The 21482-nt window shown below is 42.2% G+C and overlaps 1 protein-coding gene and 1 pseudogene across 1 annotated transcript; both read left to right on the top strand.

Annotated features, from left to right (window-relative positions):
* Positions 1-4582: 4582 nt before the first annotated feature.
* LOC118921055 (olfactory receptor 18-like) lies at positions 4583-7363 on the top strand. Its single transcript, XM_057489174.1, has 2 exons — positions 4583-4614; positions 6367-7363. Exons 1-2 carry the CDS (start codon positions 4583-4585, stop codon positions 7361-7363), a joined length of 1029 nt encoding a protein of 342 aa, XP_057345157.1.
* A 6801-nt stretch (positions 7364-14164) lies between these two features.
* LOC130679736 (olfactory receptor 18-like) lies at positions 14165-18035 on the top strand (annotated as a pseudogene).
* Positions 18036-21482: the final 3447 nt, after the last annotated feature.

The following is a 21482-nucleotide window of genomic DNA, read 5'->3' as shown; positions in this document are numbered from 1 at the left end:
TGACATTAGACTATTCATTTGGCATTGTTCTTCCTTCTTTAAATATACCTGGATTGCTATATACTTTACTCTTAAGACTGCTTTTGCTACGTCCCACAGAATTTGGGGCTTTGTGTTGTTGTCATTTGTTTCCATGTATTGTTGGATCTCCATTTAAATTTGGTCGTTGATCCATGGATTATTTAAGAGTATGTTGTTAAGGCTCCATGTGTTTGTGAGCCTTTTTGCTTTCTTTGTAGAATTTTTTTCTAGTTTTACACCTTTGTGGTCTGAAAAGTTGGTTCATAGGGATTTCAATATTGTTTAAATCACTGAGGCTCTTTCTGTGGCTGAGTATGTCGTCTATTCTGGAGAATGTTCCATGTGCACTTGAGAAGAATGTATATCCTGTTGCTTTTGGGTGTAGAGTTCTATAGATGTCTATTAGGTCCATCTGTTCTAGTGTGTTGTTCATTGCCTCTGTATCCTTACTTATTTTCTGTCTGGTGGATCTGTCCTTTGGAGTAAGTGCTGTGTTAAAGTCTCCCAAAATGAATGCATTGCATTCTGTTTCCTCCTTTAATTCGATTAGTATTTGTTACACTTATACTCTTGCTCCTGTATTGGGTGCATATATGTTTATAATGGTTATATCCTCTTGTTGAACAGAGCCCTTTATCATTATGTAATGTCCTTCTTTGTCTCTTGTTACTTTCTTTATTTTGAAGTCTACTTTCTCTGATACTAGTATTGCAACACCTGCTTTTTTCTCTCTGTTGTTCGCATGAAATATCTTTCTCCATCCCTTGACTTTTAATCTGTGCATGTCTTTGGGTTTGAGGTGAGTCTCTTGTAAGCAGCATATAGATGGGGCTTGCTTTTTTATCCATTCCATTACTGTGTCTTTTGATTGGTGCATTCACTCCATTTACATTTAGGGTGACTATTGAAAGATATGTACTTACTGCCATTGCAGGATTTAAATTCGTGGTTACCAAAGGTTCAAGGTTAGCTTGTTTACTACCTTACTGTCTGACTTAACTCGCTTATTGAGCTGTTATAAACACTGTCTGATGATTATTTCTTTCCCTTCTTTTTCCTCCTCCTCCATTCTTCATATGTTGGGTGTTTTGTTCTGTGCTCTTTTTAGTAGCGCTCCCATCTAGAGCAGTCTCTCTAAGATACCCTGTAGAGGTGGTTTGTAGGAGGCAAACTCCCTCAACATTTGCTTGTCTGGGAATTGTTTAATCCCTTCTTCATATTTAAATGATAATCGTGCTGGATACAGTATTCTTGGTTCAAGGCCCTTCTGTTTCATTGCATTAAATATATCATGCCATTCTCTTTGGGCCTGTAAGGTTTCTGTTGAGAAGTCTGATGATAGCCTGGTGGGTTTTAATTTGTAGGTGACCTTTTTTCTCTCTCTTGCTTCCTTTAATCCTCTGTCCTTGTCCTTGATCTTTGCCATTTTAATTATTATGTGTCTTGGTGTTGTCCTCTTTGGTCCATTCTCTCGGGAGTTCTGTGTGCCTCTGTAGTCTGAGCAAACTATTTCCTCCCCCAGTTTGGGGAGGTTTTCAGCAATTATTTCTTCAAAGACACTTTCTACCCTTTTTCTCTCTCTTCTTCCTCTGGTACCCCTATAAGGCTGATATTGTTCCTTTTGGATTGGTCCCACAGTTCTCTTAATATTGTTTCATTCCTGGAGATACTTTTATCTCTCTCTGCATCAGCTTCTATGTGTTTCTGTTCTCTGGTTTCTATTCCATCAATGGCCTCTTGCATCTTATCCATTCTGCTTCTAAATCCTTCCAGAGTTTGTTTCACTTCTGTAATCTCCCTCTGGACGTCTGTAATCTCCCTCCAGACTTCATCTGTTAGCTCCTGCATATATCTCTGCAGCTCTGTCAGCATGTTTGTGATTTTTATTTTGAATTCTTTTTCAGGGAGACTGGTTAGGTCTGCCTCTGCAGATATTTTCTCAGATGTTATTTGAACTATCTTGGACTGGACTAAATTTTTTTGCCTTTTCATGGTGATAGCAGTGGCTGTAGGCAGGTTGCAGGTGTGTCAGCTGGGAGAAGGAAGTCCTTTCCTGCTTGCTGGATGCCTTTCCTTTCTCCGCTGCCTGTGACAGTAACCCGCACTCCTGAAGCAGCCACCAGGTTAGTCCCCTAAACTGCTTTGTGCGTGGTCTCCTTCAGAGCAGCACGGAGCCCAGTGGGGAGTGGCAGGCATGCCAGTTGCACTCCTCCATGCTAGAAGCACCCCTGCCAGAAAGCTGTGTAGCAGCAGTGGCCTTTTGGTCTGTCCCAGGCGGCTGTGCATTGGGCTTGGATTCCAGTCGGCTGCTGCATGCACGCCTGCTCCCTATGGCTCCACTGCAGGTGCGTGCGGGGCTCTACTGGGATCCTCTGTCTTCACTGCCACCAGTGCATGCGAGCCATGCCTGGGCGGTTCGCTCGTGCTGCTGTGGGCTCACACAAGCCTCTCCTGGTCCCATCTGGCACTGTTGGCACATGGATCTACTCCCGGACCCTTATGGCTCCTCCTTCATGTGATGTTGAGTACTCACAGATGTAGGTGAATCCTGGCAGTTGTACTGCATCCACTGGTGTCTCTTTTAGGAATAGTTCTATTTATTGTATTTTCATAAATATATATGTTTTGGGGAGGAGATTTCCTCTGAATTACTCATGCTGCCATCTTCCCATGATCACTTCTATTAGACTCTTGATACTCTACATCAAGACCAAATTCCCCTTAAATTACTTGGTCCTTTGAATGCATTTGATGATGATAAACTCACATGTTAATGTATGTTAACTAATAGGTCTTAATTTTTTATTAAGAATTATGAAACTTAAAAGTCAGTGAAGGGGAAATAAAATTTCCTGCGGCCAGTCCTCACTTGAACATACACTACTTATAAAATACTTGACCTACTGCTTGGCTACTGCTTCCACACCTGTAGACAATAAATCATACTGATTGAGTCACCATAGAAAGAGGTTTGCCCAGTGCCCTGGCAAGATACAGAGGTGGAGAAGCATTGCAGACCTGCACACTGTTGGATGAAGATTCTCAATCTATTGCCAGGAGTATAAAGCTGAATAATAAATTCTTTTATGCCAAGAATGTTCCATTGTCATTTCTCAGTCTTGCTGAGTTCCTAGGGAACCTGCCAAGGGCTGAATTCCCAGGCAAGAGAGCCAGAAAGAGGAATATGTAACTTGGTTCAGCCACTATGAAAAACAGTATGGATATTTCTCAAAAAACTAAAAATAGAAATACCATATGCCCCAGTCATTTCTACTTCTGGGAGTTTATCCAAAGAAAACAAAATCACCAATTCAAAAAGGTACATCCATTCTTATGTTTACCACAGCATCACTTAGAATAGGTAAAATATGGAAGCAACATAGGTGTCCATTGATAGATGAATTGCTAAAGAAGATGTGGTACTACATGTACACAATGGAATATTTCTCAACCATGAGAATGAATGAAATCTTGCAATGCAACAACACATATAAACCTAGAGTATTATGCTACATGAAATAATTCAGACACTGACAGACAAATGCCATATGATTTCACTTATCTTTGGAATCTAAAAACTAGAACAAATGAACAAATAAAACAGAAATGGACTCTATAAATACAGAGAACAATCTGGTGATTGTCATGGGAGCAGTTAGTGTGAGGACAGTCAAAACAGGTTAAGGGGATAAAAAGGTACAACTTTCAGTTATAAAATAAAAAAGTCAAGGGATAAAAAGTGCAGCATAGGGAATAGAGTCATCAATACTGTTATATTTTTGTATTTCACAGACATTAGCTACACTGCTCATGGTGACCACTTCATAATGTATATAATTGCCAATGTGCTGCTGTACGCCTGAAACCAATGTGATACACTGTATATCAAGTATATTTTAATAAAGAAAAGGAGAGGAGTACAGGTGGGATTCCTCTCAAAAAGTAGAAGTCTCATACCATGCGAAGGACAACTACTTTTCCTATGACTCTGTTCCAATACTACTAAAAAATCCTCAGAAATGGGGAACGCACGGACTCATTTAGCTAATTGTGAGCTCTGAGCATTGAGCCTGCAAACCCACACAGCTGTAAATAAGCTTTCAGGTTGCTGGTCCCAGGACAGGTCTGCATGTGTGACTTCTCTCCTCAGAGTCACTGTCTGAATCAAGAGGTCCCTGCCAGTCCTGAGAACAGATCGCCAGCTGCCACCAGCCCCCAGGCACCAGAAGGGCCCTTGTTCATCTCTCCTTTGTCATGTCCCAGCACAGAAGCAGTTATGTCCAGTGAGTGCCACTGGGGGTACTGGCTACAGGGGGTTGGGGACGCATGTACGTGTCATCAGGAGAAGCAGGCAGCTGGAGTGGCCAGATGGGAGGGTGCCAGTATGCAGCCTGAGTGCAGACAGTCATGACGTGTATGTCCTCGGTTCTGCTCCTGGGCATCAGCTTGTATTCAGTGTCCTGCCTCCCTCCCACACTGTTCCCAGCCCTTACAGGCATCTCTTTCACCACACTGAGAAATCAGTCCCTCTCAGCTATCTCCTAAGGATCCTGGTGTGATCATGAGGGTGATGACAAAGGAGAATGAGACCGGGTGAGCATGGACGTGACACCATGGCTCTTGAGTAGATTCCTAAGGGCCAGGCTGTGAATGGAGTGCTCTGTGTTATCTGTGCAGTCATCCGTAAGGTATGTGTGCCCTGTTATTATTCTTCCAGAGAGGATGAAGGGATGACAGACTGTCAGTGTAACTGTTCCTGATCATGAGAGAGAACGGGCTGAAGCCGGGCTGGAGTCAAAGAGTCGGGTTGGAGACGCAGGTCGCCCAGCCAGCGGCCATCCCTTGCCAATGAAACATGCCATTTCACTTCTCTGCTTACTCCCCACAGACGCCCTCTGCCCACCATGCTCTTGTCTTTGGAGGTCACTGGCAGGCCTCTGTGGGTGGAGAAGGTGGCACTTGCTGCATATAGTATAGGAAAGATCACTGAGATGGCCAGGCGGGATTGCAGTAAGAGCAGGCTCATGAATTTAGGGCAGATCTCTCTCATACACCTGCTCCTGGATTTCGCCTAGGCTGTCCACTTCCTCCTCTGTTCCATCAGTTAGCCCTCCACCATGTCAAAAGGAAACAGAAGGTCAATTTGCGTAGTTCCCTCCGCACTCAGGAAACCAGAACCTATGGGAAGATGCCCATAAGTGGGTTACTGGTTAACAGCTCCTAACCTCTGGTTTAATCTTTTTAAATTTTAACAGAGTAAAGAAGTTAACTGCAAGCGCCTCTGTTATATAATTTTAAGTGCCATCTGCCATGCTTATTAACTACTTTCACGAAGCAAGTTCTTTATCACTGATTCTCCACATTGTCTTCTCAGTTGATTCCTAGTTGATACCATTGAGGAAGGACTAAATAGATGATGAACAGTACCTATGTGATTAAATATGTGATGGATGCATACAACAGGCAAAAAATATAGTGATTATTATTCTTAATAGTGAATACACTAATTTTTATCACATTCATCCAAAGTATATGCTGATCTGATGCGTGGCTTCATTTTTAATGGACATCTGACAAAACATTTTCATTTTTTCCCTGGACAACTGGATACTGAGTACTTGGAGGGAAATTACTGAGTCACATTCATTTCTGATTCCCCAGAGCTTACATCAACTTTGGAATAGCGCTGGCAACAACAATAACAAAAAGTTAAATACTGAATAAATCCTTCCTTGGTTCACAGAAACAGAACATAGTACTTACGGATTGCATACACTGCTTCTTTCATGCTTTTCTCTCAATTTTATGGGGTGCCCCTCAGGACAAGAGGTGCAGTGAAGTGGTACTGGTTTGTGTCTCTGCCTGGAAACCAAAGACAAATGACAACTCGTGAGGATAACAGGTACATCGAATAAATACCTTCTGATTATGAACATGTTACTTTAATAGAGAATGCTGATAGTATAGTTCCACTGTATTTAAATGACAGAAGGCTGCTTCTTTCATTAAAACATACTTCAGCTGGAATGATTCTTTTTCCTTGAGGGGGAAGAACACTTCTTATTCAATGTGTTTCCTTAAAAAATCAGGCTTATACTTTTAAGGTATTCTCATGGACTGCTCATTCATCCCTAAATGTCCTCTTTTCTTCTGATATTCTATATCTCAGTTTCTCTAGCATAACTGTGTATAAAAAGGGTGAATAAGCTTAGGAAACAGTAAGGAAACAGGGATAGAAAAATTGTATTTCAGACACTGAGCAATACTGCTGAAGGGACCGGAGAATGTGACCCCGCGTGTGGACAATTCACTTGTGAACTGCTGGCACCCGAACCATGGACACAGGTCCAGGTACCCACTTACGTGCTTCTTTATTCCCAACACTCTTTTTTTTTTCAAAAGTTGTCCAAGATCCACAGAACCACAAAACCTAACACGTGTCCCAGAATTCCTCCTCCTGGGCCTGTCAGATGATCGGGAATGGCAGCCTGTGCTCTTCGAGCTGTTCCTGACCATGTACCTGGTCTCCATGCTTGGGAACCTGCTCATCATCCTGGCTCTCGGCTCTGACCCCCACCTCCACACCCCCATGTACTTCTTCCTCTGCAACCTGTCCTTGGCTGACCTCGGTTTCACCTCCACCATGATCACCATGATAGTGGACATTCGAACTCACAGCGGAGTGATCTCCTATAGAGGCTGCCTGACGCAGATGTCTTTTTTTATGTTTTTTGGATGTTTGGACAGTCTTCTCTTGGCCGTGACGGCCTATGACTGGCTGGTGGCCATCTGCCACCCCTTGCAGTACATGGCCATCATGAATACCCACCTCTGTGGCTTGTTGGTGTTGGCATCATTTTTCACCAGCCTTCTGGTCTCCCAGATGCACAATTCGATCGTCTCCCAGCTCACCTATTTCAAGGATGTGGAAATTGCTCATTTCTTCTGTGAACCTTCTCAACTCCTCAAACTCCCCTCTTCCAACACCTCCACCAATAACATAGTCATGTATCTTGTTCGTGCCATCTCCGGGTTTTTCCCTATCTCCGGGATCCTGTTCTCTTACTACAAAATTGTCTCCTCCATTCTGAGAGTCCCCTCAGCAGGTGGGAAGCACAAAGCCTTCTCCACCTGTGGCTCTCACCTGTCAGTCGTGTGCTTATTTTATGGCACTGGTCTTGGGGTGTACCTCAGTTCGGCTGTCTCACTTTCTACCAGGAACGATGCGGTGGACTCGGTGGTGTACACCGTGGTCACCCCCATGCTGAACCCCTTCATCTACAGCCTGAGGAACATGGATATCAAAGCGGCTATGTGGAAGCTCTTCAGCAAAAGCGTCTAATCTCAGCCCTCATGCCATTAATTTGGAACATGCATTGGAAAATGCTGAAAGCCAAACACCTACACCTGCCAGTTATTTCTCACTCATCACATCATTCTGGCAGAGCATGTGGGTTCCACCTCTTCTTGCTTAAAATCTGAACATTGCTTCCATTGGTACATCTTTAAAGGAACTTGGTTGTTTCAAAATTCCTGCGTGATGGAATCCCATAATTTCCGTGGGTACTTCTGTGGATTTTCACTGGTGATCCAAGCATCCTGGGAAGATGAACGACTGTCTTTTCATAAGTTTAAAGTCTGCGCCTGTACAGCAGCTCTTGTATATTTTCCATACATATTGCTCCTTCATAAATCTCAGTATGTAGGTTATGTGTGAAGATGCATTTGCTTGTTTCAGCCTTGGTTCTTCCTGAAATCATTTGGGAAACTTCTCGATACTGGTAGCTGAGTCTCGCCACCAGAGGATCCTGATTTCATTGGACTGGAGTGTGGCCTGAGCATGAGGAGTTTTAAAAGCATCCAGATGGTTCCAGTGTGGAACTGACATTGACACCTACTGATTGATGTAAGTCTGATTGTTTCTGCAACTGTGGCTTGGATGCCTTAGGATACCAAGCAGTGTCCCGACTGCCCAGGGACAAACGCTGAAGAACTGAATGAGATCAGAGTTCTCAGGGGGAAGACATGAAGGGCCTAAGCAACAATGTATTTTTCCCATTATTCCTGATAATGATTTTCAACTATCTTCTATTTAATCCATACAGCTGGAAATAGGTTCTGGTTATGAATCTACAGTCTCTGCAAAAAACTCACATTCTTTACTTTGCTTTCTGGTGCTGGGCTGAGGCTCTTGAAATCACTGCTGTATTTTCCATCTTGATTCATCTTAGGTACTTTCAAAAGTGGTCAGTAAAATCGCGATGCCTTAAGAGAATACAGTCAAAGGTTCTATGATATCTTTCTATGTTGACAGAGAGTAATTACACTAGTGGGTGATTTTTTCGTAATGTAGGTAACTATCATATCACTATGTTGTATATTTGAAACCAACATAATAGTATATTAAGTGTACTTTAATGAAAAATATATTTTAAAAACTCACTATGTCCTAAAAGTTCAAGTTATCCCTTAACATCAGTTAAGCTCTTGGCATGGCAGAATGCTTAAAGACATCTTGGATTTAATAGATCATACGTGTACATGGTAAGAAAACTGTAAATATCAATAAAATTCTTATCTATTCTGAGTCCAACATACTTTAAGTATATTATTTGAACACCATGAATACTTTATCTCGAATGCCTGCCTGGCCATTACATTTTATGTGTACAGGATGAGGCCATGGCCAGGTCAAGGGCAGGGACTGACTATCATTTAACATTCAGTAAAAATAGCACAGTAAGCTACTCTCTGCAACACTGAATAAATCATTCACCTTATCATAAGAAAAAGTGGAAAGAATTTGACATCTTTTCATATTTTTTTTCTAATTCTCCAAATCCCTTGCCTTCATAGGCCTTTCTAAGAAATGCATGGTCTGTCTGTTTTTATTACTAGGACCCTCAAATGGGATCTGTTTTTCCTTAATAGAAAGAGCAAGATGAAGCCTCAGAATAAAAAGTGGACTTTAAAAACTTCCACGTACAATAAAGGGATATAAAAGTGAGGACAGTAATTTCTGAATTACACACCACACACTAAATGTGAGAATATTCCTGTTTTCTTCAAAGATACTCATTGCTTAATAAGGAACTGGGAAAAGCACAAAGTAATTTATGGATTTTACTACATGAACATAAGTATCTTTTTTATTTGTACACTATGTCCCATACACTCATCTTTGGTGATGAGTCAATATCTGATCCGCTCTTCCCAGTGTGTGATGACTTCAATTTCATATTATTTTTATTATTGCCCAAATATTTTAAAAGGCTCCAACTTTCACCTTCTTCCCTTCCCAGCCCACTTCTGCTCACTTGCCATTTGGCCAAGGACACTCACGTTGGCAGGGTAGTTGGAAATTGGGATGAGAACAAAGAGAATATGTCACATTTTAATGCACAAGCATAACTAACTTTGGTTTTCATAGTCCATGTCCTGCGAATTCTGGTTTGTCTCTGTCGTCTACTACAAAATAAGTTCAGTTTAATAATACATTTTTCTCTGGACTACTCATTCTAAACATTTCCCACCCAGTCTCTTCTCATGCCCACCTCTGCATACCTGCCATGTGCTAACCCAAAAAGATACCCTCTGTCATTTATCCGAACACATGAAAGAGAGCATCATTCCCTCCATGTCCAATCTGACGATTGTATATAATCTGGCTATTGTACATGATGTATATAATGGGTACACATTAACATTTTCATCCCACCATTTAATGACAAACGGATCTCCACGTTCCTCAGCAGAGAGGTGTCTGGGTCAGGAAGGCTACAAGGAATGGATTGAGAAAGTTACAAGAGCCTGTTATCCACATATATCCCACTTTGATAAACTATGGGAAAAAGCAGATAAACCAAAAACCACATTTTATTAACATTCTCATTAGTTCAAAACACGAAGAAACCTGAAGACAACGCATTCTCGAGTGTGTTGAGCCCTCTCTGGTTACCAAAAATCAGAGCCCCTGGGGACATTTGTTAAATGTGGCCATGCAACTGTTGCAGATTGGCCTGATGATGGAGGGCCATCCTGCTGTAACAGAAACCAGGGATTCAACTTGAGCCAGCATGTCCTGAAGTAGTATAGTGGGGTCTGCAGAACTACCCAATGCAGAGGAAATTCTACCCTTTTGGCAGGTTGTCTCCAAGGGAATTTTGTTGTGCAGTGAATTTGAGACACAACCTGAGTCACTCTAGATGCTGGGTTTTGTGTGGTTTGCCGTATCCAAGATGCTCCCATTGACCCCTAACTCCTGTCTTCATACCTGCCCATTAAATGTGAGAAAATGGAAATGCTTATAAATATTCTAAATGCAGGGAATATCTAGCATTGTATTTGAATAAAATTAGTTATATATAACCGCTTCTTAAGTTCTTTAAATTTGAATAACTTTTTTTTCCTAATGGGTGAAGAATAGTTATTACTGCATATTTTTTCTTAAATAAGTAGGATGTGTTTTCACTGTGATCATGGATTTGTTATCTCAGTGTTCTAGTTCCTCTGATCCTCTTCAGTTGAGTATTCTCTAAATTTCATGTGTGTAGAAAGGTAAATAAAGAAGCCAAGGAGGAAAGAGTTCAAGGCAGGTAGGATTCATCTCACTGATAAATATTGCAAGTTCTTGGGGTGTATGGCTCCAGGCTTGTATACTGGTTGGCAACTGCTTGAACAAAACATATAGACACAGTAATAGGTGCATTTATGCTCTAATGTTTCCTTTTATTGAACACACCCCACTGTATTTCAAAAATCATCAAAGCTTCCCCAGATCACAAAACATCACACATGTCTCAGAATTCCTCCTTCCGCATCTCTTCGATAACCTGGAACTGCAGCACATCCTCTTAGGGCTGTTCCTGTCCATATACCTGGTCACCAAACTTGGGAACATGCTTATTTCCTGGCTGTCAGCTCCGACCCTCACCTCCACACTCCCATGCGTTTCTTCTTTTTCAACTTATACTTCGCTGACATCGGTTTCACCTCAACCATGATACCCAAGATGATAGTGGACATCAAAACTCACAGCATAGTCATCTCCTAGGTGGGCTGCCTGACTCAGATGTCTATATTGTCATTCTTGGATGTATTGTTGGTATGCTCCTGACCGTGATGGCCCATGATCTGTTAAGGGCCATCTGCCACCCCCTGCCCTACCTGCTCATTATGAACACAAGTCTCAGTGACTTAGCTGAAGGGTTTTTTTATCAGCCTCTATTCTTCCAGCTGCACACTTTGAGGATGTGAAAACCCACCTGCTTCAAGGATGTGGAAATCACTCATTTCTTCTCTACCCCTTCTCGATTCCTCAACCTCACCTGTTCTGACACCTGCACCAATAACATAGTCATGTATTTCTTTGGTACCGTCTCTGTGTGTCTCCCTTTTTCATGGATCCTGTTCTCTTACTGTAAATTTTCCCACTCCATTCAGAGCATACCTTCAGCAGGTGGGAAGTACAAAGCCTTTTCCACCTGTGGCTCTCCCCTGTCAATTGTTTGTTTACTTTGTGGATCAGCTGTTGGGGTTTCTTGGATCAGCATTGTCACATTCTCCCAGGAAGGGTGTGGTGGCCTTGTGAATGTATCCGGTGGTCTTCTCCATGGTGAACCCCTTCATCTGGGCGTGAGGAACAGGGACACCCAGAGCTCCACGTGGAAGTTCCTCAGAAAAACAGGGTCATCTCGGTAGGTATAATCCTTTTTGGTGCGTAGGTTGAATTAATCAGTGAAGCCAAACATAGATACTAGTGAATTCTCCTCCTGGGTCATATATTTTCCATTGCCATGGCTTTCATTCCTGTCCATGTTTTATAGATGAGTGTTAGTTCTTTTATTTTGTCATTAATTGTATTGGGTAATATTTTGGGATCCCTAGTCATCAGAATGAATGCACGAGAGACTCTTTTCAAAAATCTGCTATCGAGGTGAAAAAACCTCTTTTTATATGCTTGAAATTTACATCCTTTCCCACACTTGCTCATGTATTTTCATTACAAATTTTTCATCTGGCAAATATATTCATTTATGTATTGTCTGACAATGCAGTTACCTGGTCCTCAACCATGGATTTTATTGGCATACCCTGGGGAGTCTTGTAAATCCTGACGGCTGGGTCTCATTCCCAGATATTGTTTAATAAATTTATTTTTTGTTTAAGTATCATTGATACACCATCTTATATTCGCTGCAACTACACAACACAGTAGTTAAACAGTTACCCATATAATTATATCCTCACACCCACTAGTGCTGTTATTATCTGCCAACATTGGGAGATGTGCAGAATCACTGACTATATTCTTCACGCTGCACTACTAGCCCTGTGACCAGCTTATACTGTGATTGAGAATTTTTGTGCTCCTTTTGATTCAATTGGACTAGTGTGTGCCTAGGAATGAGGATAGTTTTAAAAGCACCCAAGATCATTAAATTGTGAGTTCCTGAAGAGATCAACCTTAAAGGGCTAAATTATGAAGGAGCTTATTGTAGCTCCAGGTAATGCCATTTTCTTCCAATATTATCCTCAAATACATTGTCCGTCAGCACTGTGATTTTTCGTTTGTGTTGGTTATTAAATTATTGTCTTTCTGCTACAAACTCACCCTTCTGTCCTTATCTTGTGATGCTAAGATGAGTCGCTTGAAATCACTGCTCTATTTTCCATCTGGCTTTCTTGTTGCATTCTTCCAATAGTGGTAAGTAATTTCACTACCCGCTAAAGTTAAGTCCACTACTCGCTGTACATCCCTAAGCCCTTTGTATTTCTCGGCTTCCATCTGTAAGCACATTGCTCCTTTTTTGTCTTTGTCCTTTGGTAGCCATTTGACAAGCTCCTTAGACTCTATTACTGCTATTAAAATAATTGGCTTTTGTTTCTTTTCTTATGGCCTGACTCCTGAATGCAAATCATAACATGAGGAGAAAGATATGAGTTGAGTGCAGTTGGAATATTGCAAAATAAGCCCATAAAATGTAGGTGGTTTTAAATAAATGTCTCTGTAAAGACTGCACCACTGCGACTCAAGTACTGATGTCATATTCCCAGTTTACATGTGGTTCTGATAATTAAGGATGTGTCAAGGATAATTAAGTCACAAATTTCATCATGAAGAAGTTGTACTTTGTCTTCCTGTCCCTTATCCTGCACAGCAAAGGTCCATGTTGTCGGCAAAGGCGGCTCCTTTCTTTCATTTGTAAGAACCTGTTTGGTATTTACTTGGTTGCCATGGTTCCCTGTCTTTGGTCATGACGAATCCATCTTTGGGCAATATTTTTGTTCTTCAAAATATGTATCCTCCTATCCTCAGAGGTGTCACACATGGCTTTCTGGTAGTGGTCTTGGTTCTGTGAAAACCCATCCAAAGACTAATTAGTTTTACCGTGACTTTTCCCTCTAGATAACATCACTTACCAACTACATTGATAATGAACTTTGATATGAATGAAAGGAATGCTCCTGACTAGTGATGAGGCCGTAGCCGTCAGTGGGAAGACACCCAGTAAAAATGACTGCATTACAAGATTTCTATATTTGCGCATCCATTTATGCACAACTAAATGATACACAAAGAGTTCTGGTATGACGGAAAGTAATGCTGCCTTTTTAACCAGGGATGATGAAGACAAATGAAGCTGTTCTTGCTTCCCTTTTGTGTCACATTCTGGTTATTCCCAGGTGTTTTGTCCTGATGTGTTGCTGGAATTTCCTAAGTGACTCCCGAGCTGTCCCAGAGCTGTTGTGCTCATGGATAGCTGTCTAATTACTGATGTTTGTTGGTGGGATAAGGCTGGGGTCTCCTACTTCACCATCAAGGTTTTGTCAAATTTTCTTTGTATCAGTTAATGACAAATGAATCCCCAGATTCCTCACCCAGAGTCCTGTGGGGCAGGAGGGCTGCAGGGGTGGGATGCAGCAACTTGCAAAGGACCATCACTACCACCAAACTCACTTTTTCAACTCGAGAAAAACCAAACGGGCAAAAGAACATTCATTTAAACTTTAGGGTCTGTCCACCCAAAGTAATTTAAAGAAAATATATTCTGGAGCAAATGAACTCTTCTGAATGGACAGAAATTGGAAGCTATTAGGGGCATTTGCTGAATTTGGGCCAGAAGAGCTGCAATTTGATGCGATGACAGTGGAGGGGTGCTGTTGGCAGAAGGGAAACCACACTGGCTTCTTCTGGCTGTGTGTCCACAAGGAACTTGATATCTGCAGAAATACCAAGTCAGAGGCAATTTCTACCCAGCTGGCAGTGACTCTGCAGGAAATTTCGCTGAGAGCACCGGAGTGTGATGGGTTTGGGGTTACCATGGGAAGCAGGGAGACAGCCCCAGCATCTTCTGTTGCCTAGAGCACAGCGCTCTGAGTGAGGGTGAGGCGGATTCCACTCTGATTCCTGGGCCTCCAACCCTTGCATTCGCACCTTTGTGGAGACCCATCCCCTCAGGTGTGTCCTGGGCCTGCTGACTGGCTTCCAACAAATACAACATGGCAGAACTGATGGGATGTCATTTCCCAGATTAGGGCACAAAACAGACTGGCTTTTGGATTCCAGGCCCTTGTTTCTGTCACCTCTCTGCGTGCTCTGATGGAAACCTGCTGCCATGTGGGAGCTTCCCTATGACAGACCCACGGGTCTGACACTGAGGAAGGTCCCGGGACAGCGGCGCACAGCATCTGAGTCCTCCCAGCAACCACGTGGATGGCCCAGAAACCGGTCCTCACCCAGGCAGACCCAGAGGGGTCTCCACCCTAGCGACCCTCCTAACGGCAGTCCTGTTCAACACTCTGGGTTATTCAAGAGGATTAGGGAGTTACGAGTCAATGTATAAAAATCAGTAGTTTTCTAATATGCCAACATACATCAGTGAAAGGGAAAAATTTGAACTTGGGCGGTCCTTTAAATAAAATGAAAAAATACTGAAGAAAGGGAAGTAGTTTCTGTGAGAGACAGATCTTAAGTCAGGAGACAGAATGATTTGATTTTGTTATGGAAGACCTAATTCCCCCTAGTTTACACTATTAATACAATGGACTTGCAAATATCAAGCTCTGGAACTCATCAATTAAACTGAAAAAAAGTCTGCATTATATGAAGATCCTTAAAACTGGGAATCAGATGGGAAATGTACATGAGTCTTCTCCTGGGAAGAGGTAGGGCCCAGAACCTTGTAAACCCATTCACTTTATCCTTTTCTTCTGTTAAGATCAGGATGTCCTCAGAGTTTGGTAGAACAGGGACCAATTTCACTTAATGATGAGCTCTGTGCATTGAGCTCCCAAGGTCAAGGACGTGAAAACAATTAGCCAGCGCCACCAGCCTTATCTGGGTGCCAGTCTCGGTCATGCCTCATCCATGTCTCATCATCTGCACTCCTTGATTCATGCCTGAGTCTGTCTTCCTGTTGGTCCTGAGGACAGAGCCTCAGCCCTATCACTGACCATGCAGGAGAAGGCATTGCATCCCAGCTCCTAAGTCATGACTCGGCTGAGGTACAGCACAGACAAGGGATTGCCTGGGCAGGTGGTGGGTGTGGAAGGGGCTTCGGGAGCTGTTTCCTGATCAAGAAGACAAGCAGAGACAGGTTGGGGTGGCCAGATGGGAGGGCTCACATGTACAAAGTTTCAGCTCAAAAGCCGATGAGTTTCCTGCACTTGTCTTTTTTCTTGGGGATTTCAGAAAATCATTCGGAATCCCGCTCTCCTCCACTACCATGTCTCGCTCCCATGAGCATTGCCCAAGCCAGAGCAGGAAATGGATCTGTGCAAACCAGTTCAGAGCACTCCCAAATGAGCACGATTAGGATCATGATAGAGTACCCCCACTATCACCAAACATTATTTAGGGTTTCTTGTGCCAGGCCCCGAGCTTTGTGCTATGGAACTTCAATTTCCATCTGCCTGATCATTTCTAAGATGCAGGTGCACACATTGCTGTAGAGCTGACAAAATGAACACAACATCCTTATTTAATCTGTACCATGATCTGGAGTAAAAATGGGAGAAGTCAGGTTTGGATCTGAGTGGCCAGACATTATTCACAGCACATAAGCCATGTTAATGTCTTCACACAATTTAGTTTGCAGTGACTATTGAGCCCTTGAAATGTGGCAAGTCCAAACTGAGTTGTGCTGTTAGTATAAATTTTCTGTCTTGCTGAAATCATCATATTCTTGGTATAGTGGCTTCAATAAAATATTGAAATTACAAACCAACCTACTTATTCAATGCTTTCCTTTCTCCTTCCAGGTGTTCTCCAAGCAGAAGGCCCACAGGGAAACTACTGAGTTTCATTCATTTCTTATTCCCCAGAATGTACACAGTGGCCAGCACTGAGTAGGCTCTGAAAAAAAAGATGTATATATATATGGGTTAACCTTCTCATTCACAGGAATGCAATGTAGTCCATACAGCTTGCACACACTAGGGGCTTAGGAAAGCCCTGTGCTTTCCTTTTTCTCTTGTTATTATTTGTCTTTTAATAACTGAGTTTATTTCAAGGGAGGGCTTCTTAATCCTGCTCATATTTAGAAATATCTTACTCCAGAAAGCCTCCAATCAGTATGTTTAGGACTAGCGACTTCCTCCACGATAATGGTTGTTCTATGGGGATTCTATACCCTGTGCTTAAATCAGGTTGAATGAACCCCTGCACTGTGTTACCAGGGTGCCGTGTGTGTTTCTACTTTTAACTCCGAGGACACGAGTCTTTGCTCTGACAGAAGAATAGACAAAAATAGCTGCAGAGATATTTAAAGATCCTGCTCTACTGATGGACTTTTTAGATCTGTATATATCCTTGTGCCTCTAATTTCTTTGGCCCAATCTTTCCAAAGTGGACACACCTAGAAACAGGGGATTGGAACAAATACCAGTGAGAAAGGAGTTCTAAGAAGAATGTGTTTGCTACAAATGAGAGATTTTGTTAATGGGGCGTGGTCCTTACATGTGAAAACTTTATTTGTGAATCATTTGAATTCAAAATATAGACAGACTGTTGGGTACCCGGAAACTGGTTCCATTTATATCAGCTTCCCTCTTTATTTCATAAGGTGTCTCTGCTATGCGGAACCACAAAATCTAACAGGTGTCGTGGAATTCCTCCTCCTGGGATTGACAGAAGATCCAGAGCTGCAGCCCTTCCTCTTCGGGCTGTTCCTGTCCATGTACCTGGTCACAGTCCTGGGGAACCTGCTCATCATCCTGGCCATCGTCTCTGACCCCCACCTCCACACCCCCATGTACTTCTTTCTCTCCATTCTGTCCCTGGCTGACCTCGGTTTTACTTCTACCACAGTCCCAGAGATGATTTTTGACATTCAAACTCACAGCAGAATTGTCTCCTATGTGGGCTGCCTGATTCAGTTGACTTTTTAAAATCTTTTTGGATGTTTAGACAGTGTAGTCCTGACTGTCATGGCCTATGACCAGTTTGTGGCTATTTGTCACCCCCTGCACCATGTGACCATCATGAACCCCACCTCTGTAGCCTGCTGGTCCTGCTGTCTCTTTCGATCAGCCTTTTGGACTCCCAGCTGCACTGCCTGATGGTGTCACAACTTACCTTCTGCACCAAAGTGGAAATTCCTCAATTCTTCTGTGACCCTCCACAACTCCTCAAGCAGAGCTGTGATGGTATCTCCACCAATAATATATTCATCTATCGTATTGGTGCCGTCTTTGGGGGTGTTCCAATCTTAGGGATCCTTTACTCTTACTACAAAATTGTTTCCTCCATTCTGAAAGTCATATCAACCAGTGGGAAGTATAAAGCCTTCTCCACCTGTGGCTCTCACCTGTCAGTGGTTTGCTTGTTTTATACACAGGACTTTGGGTTGTACCTCAGCTCAAGTGTCTCACATGCTCCCAGGAAGGGTGCAGGGGCCTCATTGTTGTACACTATGGTCACCCCCATGCTGAACCCCTTCATCTACAGCCTGAGGAACAGGGACCTAAAGGGGGCCATGCAGAAGCTCCTCAACAGAATAGCCCCATCTTAAACTTCCACCATTTTTTTCTTTTCTCTGGAGATTAGAAAAGATGGTAAAATCAAACATCTGAAATTGTCAAACATGCCTGCTTGATCACATGGTTTTTGTAGCCAATGTTCTTCATTCCTTTGGTTTATATTATCTGAAAATTGTATATTTGACACATATTTGACGGGATTAAGGTTGTATTCTGGGATCCCATCTATGCCCAAATCACTGCTGAGTGGAATCCTATTACACCTATGGAATCTTCTGCATTTGTCACCCATGACCCAGGCATCCTGCAGAAGTTCACAATCTCTTTTTAAATATATATCCAATTTATCTAAACCATTTTCACTCTATGTCTATTTTCCATAAAACTTTGGTTTCAGTCAAATCTATTGATGCAGATTGCACGGGAGAGCCTATATGTTAGAAGAGACTGATGAACTTTAAGGCATCTTCCTGAGTCCCACCAACAAGGATTAAGAGTGGAAAAAGTGTGGACATTTTAACCTCAACCCTGTTGGTTCAAAGGTATAGCCAAGGTGCAGGACTCTTGGATTTTCTCAGATGTTTCATTCAAACATGACTTGTGTTTGGGTTATTTACTGGTCACAGTCTCATCCTAAAGACCATCATGTGGTCAGAGCTCATAAAGGAGAAGATGTAAAAGCATTTGCCTTAACAACAGCCGAGGTGATTTTTCTCAACAGTCCTGGTGTTATGTTTTCACATCTTCCTCCAAGCTCTGCAGCAGATCATGTCTACATACGGTTTTATAAAGCTATTATGATTGTGCTCCAAACTTACTTTTCTATACTTAAAGTTTTGATGCTGTGGTGGGACTTGTAGTCTTCAGACTACTGCTCTGATTTTCCTGGTTTCTTTTCAGTTTCTTCCAATAATAGTCAGTAAAGGACACCACGCCCTAATGCCCAACCACTTCCCTATACCCCTTAGCTGATGGGGCTGTCACTACATCCTAAAGTGATGACTCTGTGTGACCACATTTTTTCTTATGTGCCTTTCATCTTCCATTAACTATTTAGCCATACTTATATTAAGTTACCTTCATTAAAATAACCAGTGTGGCTCTTCTTTTACTTGAATGAACCCTGACTAATAAATCAGAACATAGGGAATAAAGCTACATTGTGAGATGCAATTGGAAGGTCACAAATTGTGCTCAGGATAAAAAAAAGTGAGATAATGATATGTCTTGGTCAAGGGTATACAACTGAAGTCATAGTAGTGGTGTATGTTTCCAGTGGCTGTGTGGCACTATGGCTGTAGACTGTTGTAATCCAAGCCATTATGATAAAATTACACTCTATCTTCATTTTTGTTACTAAAGGATAGCACAGGACCATGACATCAGCAAAGGGAACATCTTCCCTGTCATTGTCACCGCCTCATTAGGATTCCAGTTCGTACATGCTTCTTTTTCTTCTATTAAGACCAATACGTCTTTGAGCTCCTTCTGTTTTCTGCTGCAAAACCAGGCACCCGCATACACATCAACCTTTCCTTTAGAGATGCTGCACACAGTTTCTGAGGTAGCAATCTGGCTTTCTGAGAAGCTGTGAAATAACTGGTTGAATGAACGCTGCCTTTTACCATGACACTAAATTGCCTACAACTTCACTAACTATGAACTTTGTATCTAATTGGCTCCTCCCATTAAGAAATGACTACAGTTAAATATCATGAAAATTTAATATTAGATTTTTCTTCCTATCTGTGCATTGTAGAATGTCTTGACACTCACATCTCCTTCTCAAATTGTTTTCTATTCTCCTGACACTGGGTCATGTCGGCTTCCTAAATTTTCTTTTGCCATTCACACACACAGAGGGAGCACACTTTGGACCATTTGCAAGTTAATTGGGTAAATATTCAAGTTTTCTTCCTATCAGCTAATGAGAAATCAATCTCTGAGCTCCTCATACAGAGACATCTGAGCAGAAGGACTGCAAAGATAAGGTAATAGATAAGATAAATCATACATCACCTTTATTTCACTAGATGAGCCAAAATCACATATTGGAAAAGACCTTGAGAGTTGAAATACAAAGGTTCTTAAGAAAGTATATTAGGAGACAGATGAACCTAATCAGAATCCTCTAGAGACGCTTATGGAACTGGTCCTGAACTAGCGGTGGCTTCTCCTGGCAAAGTTGAAAGCACCTGTTTGTATAAGAGAAACCAGGGGGACATCCTATGGCAGGGCCAGGAGCACCGTGGCAGGGCTTGCAGAAATACTAAAAGAGTAAGTTCTTCCATGTGCCAGTTCTTCCCTAGGAAATTTTGTTGAGAAGATGGTGACATGAAGGTTAGTGTCTGTTAGAAAGAGAGAATCTCTGGGGTCTTGTGCTCAGAGTTGAAATTCCTGATAACAGGTAAGGGCTTGTTGGTGCAGAGCATCTCAGATACTCCCTATGAGTGCTAACATCCATATTCAAGGCCATGTGTGCACCCAGTGATTGGAGTGTTCGCTAGATCTAGAGACTTGCATCCAGTGAATAATACTTGGGAAAATATTGCAGTGTCACTCCAACTGTAATGAGTAAAAAGGCTAAGATTTTCAACTTGCCAGCCTCTATTACTCTGTCAAAACTCATTCAGATGGGAGGCAGCTGCCATACGGTCAGCTGTCCAGTGGAGAAGCCCTTGTGACAAGAAGCCGAGGGATGTCTAGCGCCCACTGCCGAAGAGTAACAGAATCCTGCCATTTTCAGTTGAGCAAGCTTGGAATTAGAACCTCTTATAATCAAGTCGTGAGTTGACTACTGCCCTAGCCTACATTTTGACTGTAGACATCTGTGACTTCCACTTGAGTACATAGATAGTTGTTTAATATAACATCATACATCAATTTGCAAGAAAAATGAAAACTTGGGCTTTTCTCCAATATGCATTGTTTCACCCCAAAGGCCAAAATATTCAAAAGAGCAAAAATATTTAAAAATTTTTTAAATCCACCTCCAATTCTAACAGGTATACCACAAACCAGGACTGCACAAAAGAAAATAGAAGGTATTCTTGGAGGAATAAATCTCAACAGACGAATAGGAAATATAGTAGATTCCTAGGATAAGATATCAAAGTCTCTCTAAATCTCACGATTAATTCAATGGAGTTGCAGATTCAGGTGACATATTGATCCCTTTTTATTGAAAAAGTATGACTGTTATAAGACCCCTGTAACTTGGAAGTCAGAAGGACAGGTGAGCTTTCTCCTGGGAGGATGGTCCAGACTCTAAAAGGACAGTCACTTTTCTCCATTCCTCTTCCATTAATACCTGCAAGTCCTCAGAGATTGGGAGAACAGGGACCCATCGGGGTGGTTATGATCTCTGTGCACTGAAACCCCGAGGTCACACAATGGTAGATGATAACCCTTGTCTTCTTGCACCTCGGGTTGCTGGTTCCAGTCCAGTGGGTCTCACAGCCATGTCTTCTCCTCCCAGA

Source organism: Manis pentadactyla, chromosome 12 (assembly GCF_030020395.1).
Source record: "Manis pentadactyla isolate mManPen7 chromosome 12, mManPen7.hap1, whole genome shotgun sequence".
Taxonomy (NCBI): domain Eukaryota; kingdom Metazoa; phylum Chordata; class Mammalia; order Pholidota; family Manidae; genus Manis; species Manis pentadactyla.
Note: the sequence above shows the minus strand (reverse complement) of the source record. Positions and strands in the feature narration are given on the sequence as shown.

Excerpts from the sequence above, each read along its gene's own strand:
- LOC118921055 (XM_057489174.1), top strand. The coding sequence starts at position 4,583 with ATGAGGGTGATGACAAAGGAGAATGAGACCGG. Across the intron at positions 4,615-6,366 it reads ACAAAGGAGAATGAGACCGG|GTCCAGGTACCCACTTACGT; the intron begins GTGAGCATGGAC and ends CCATGGACACAG.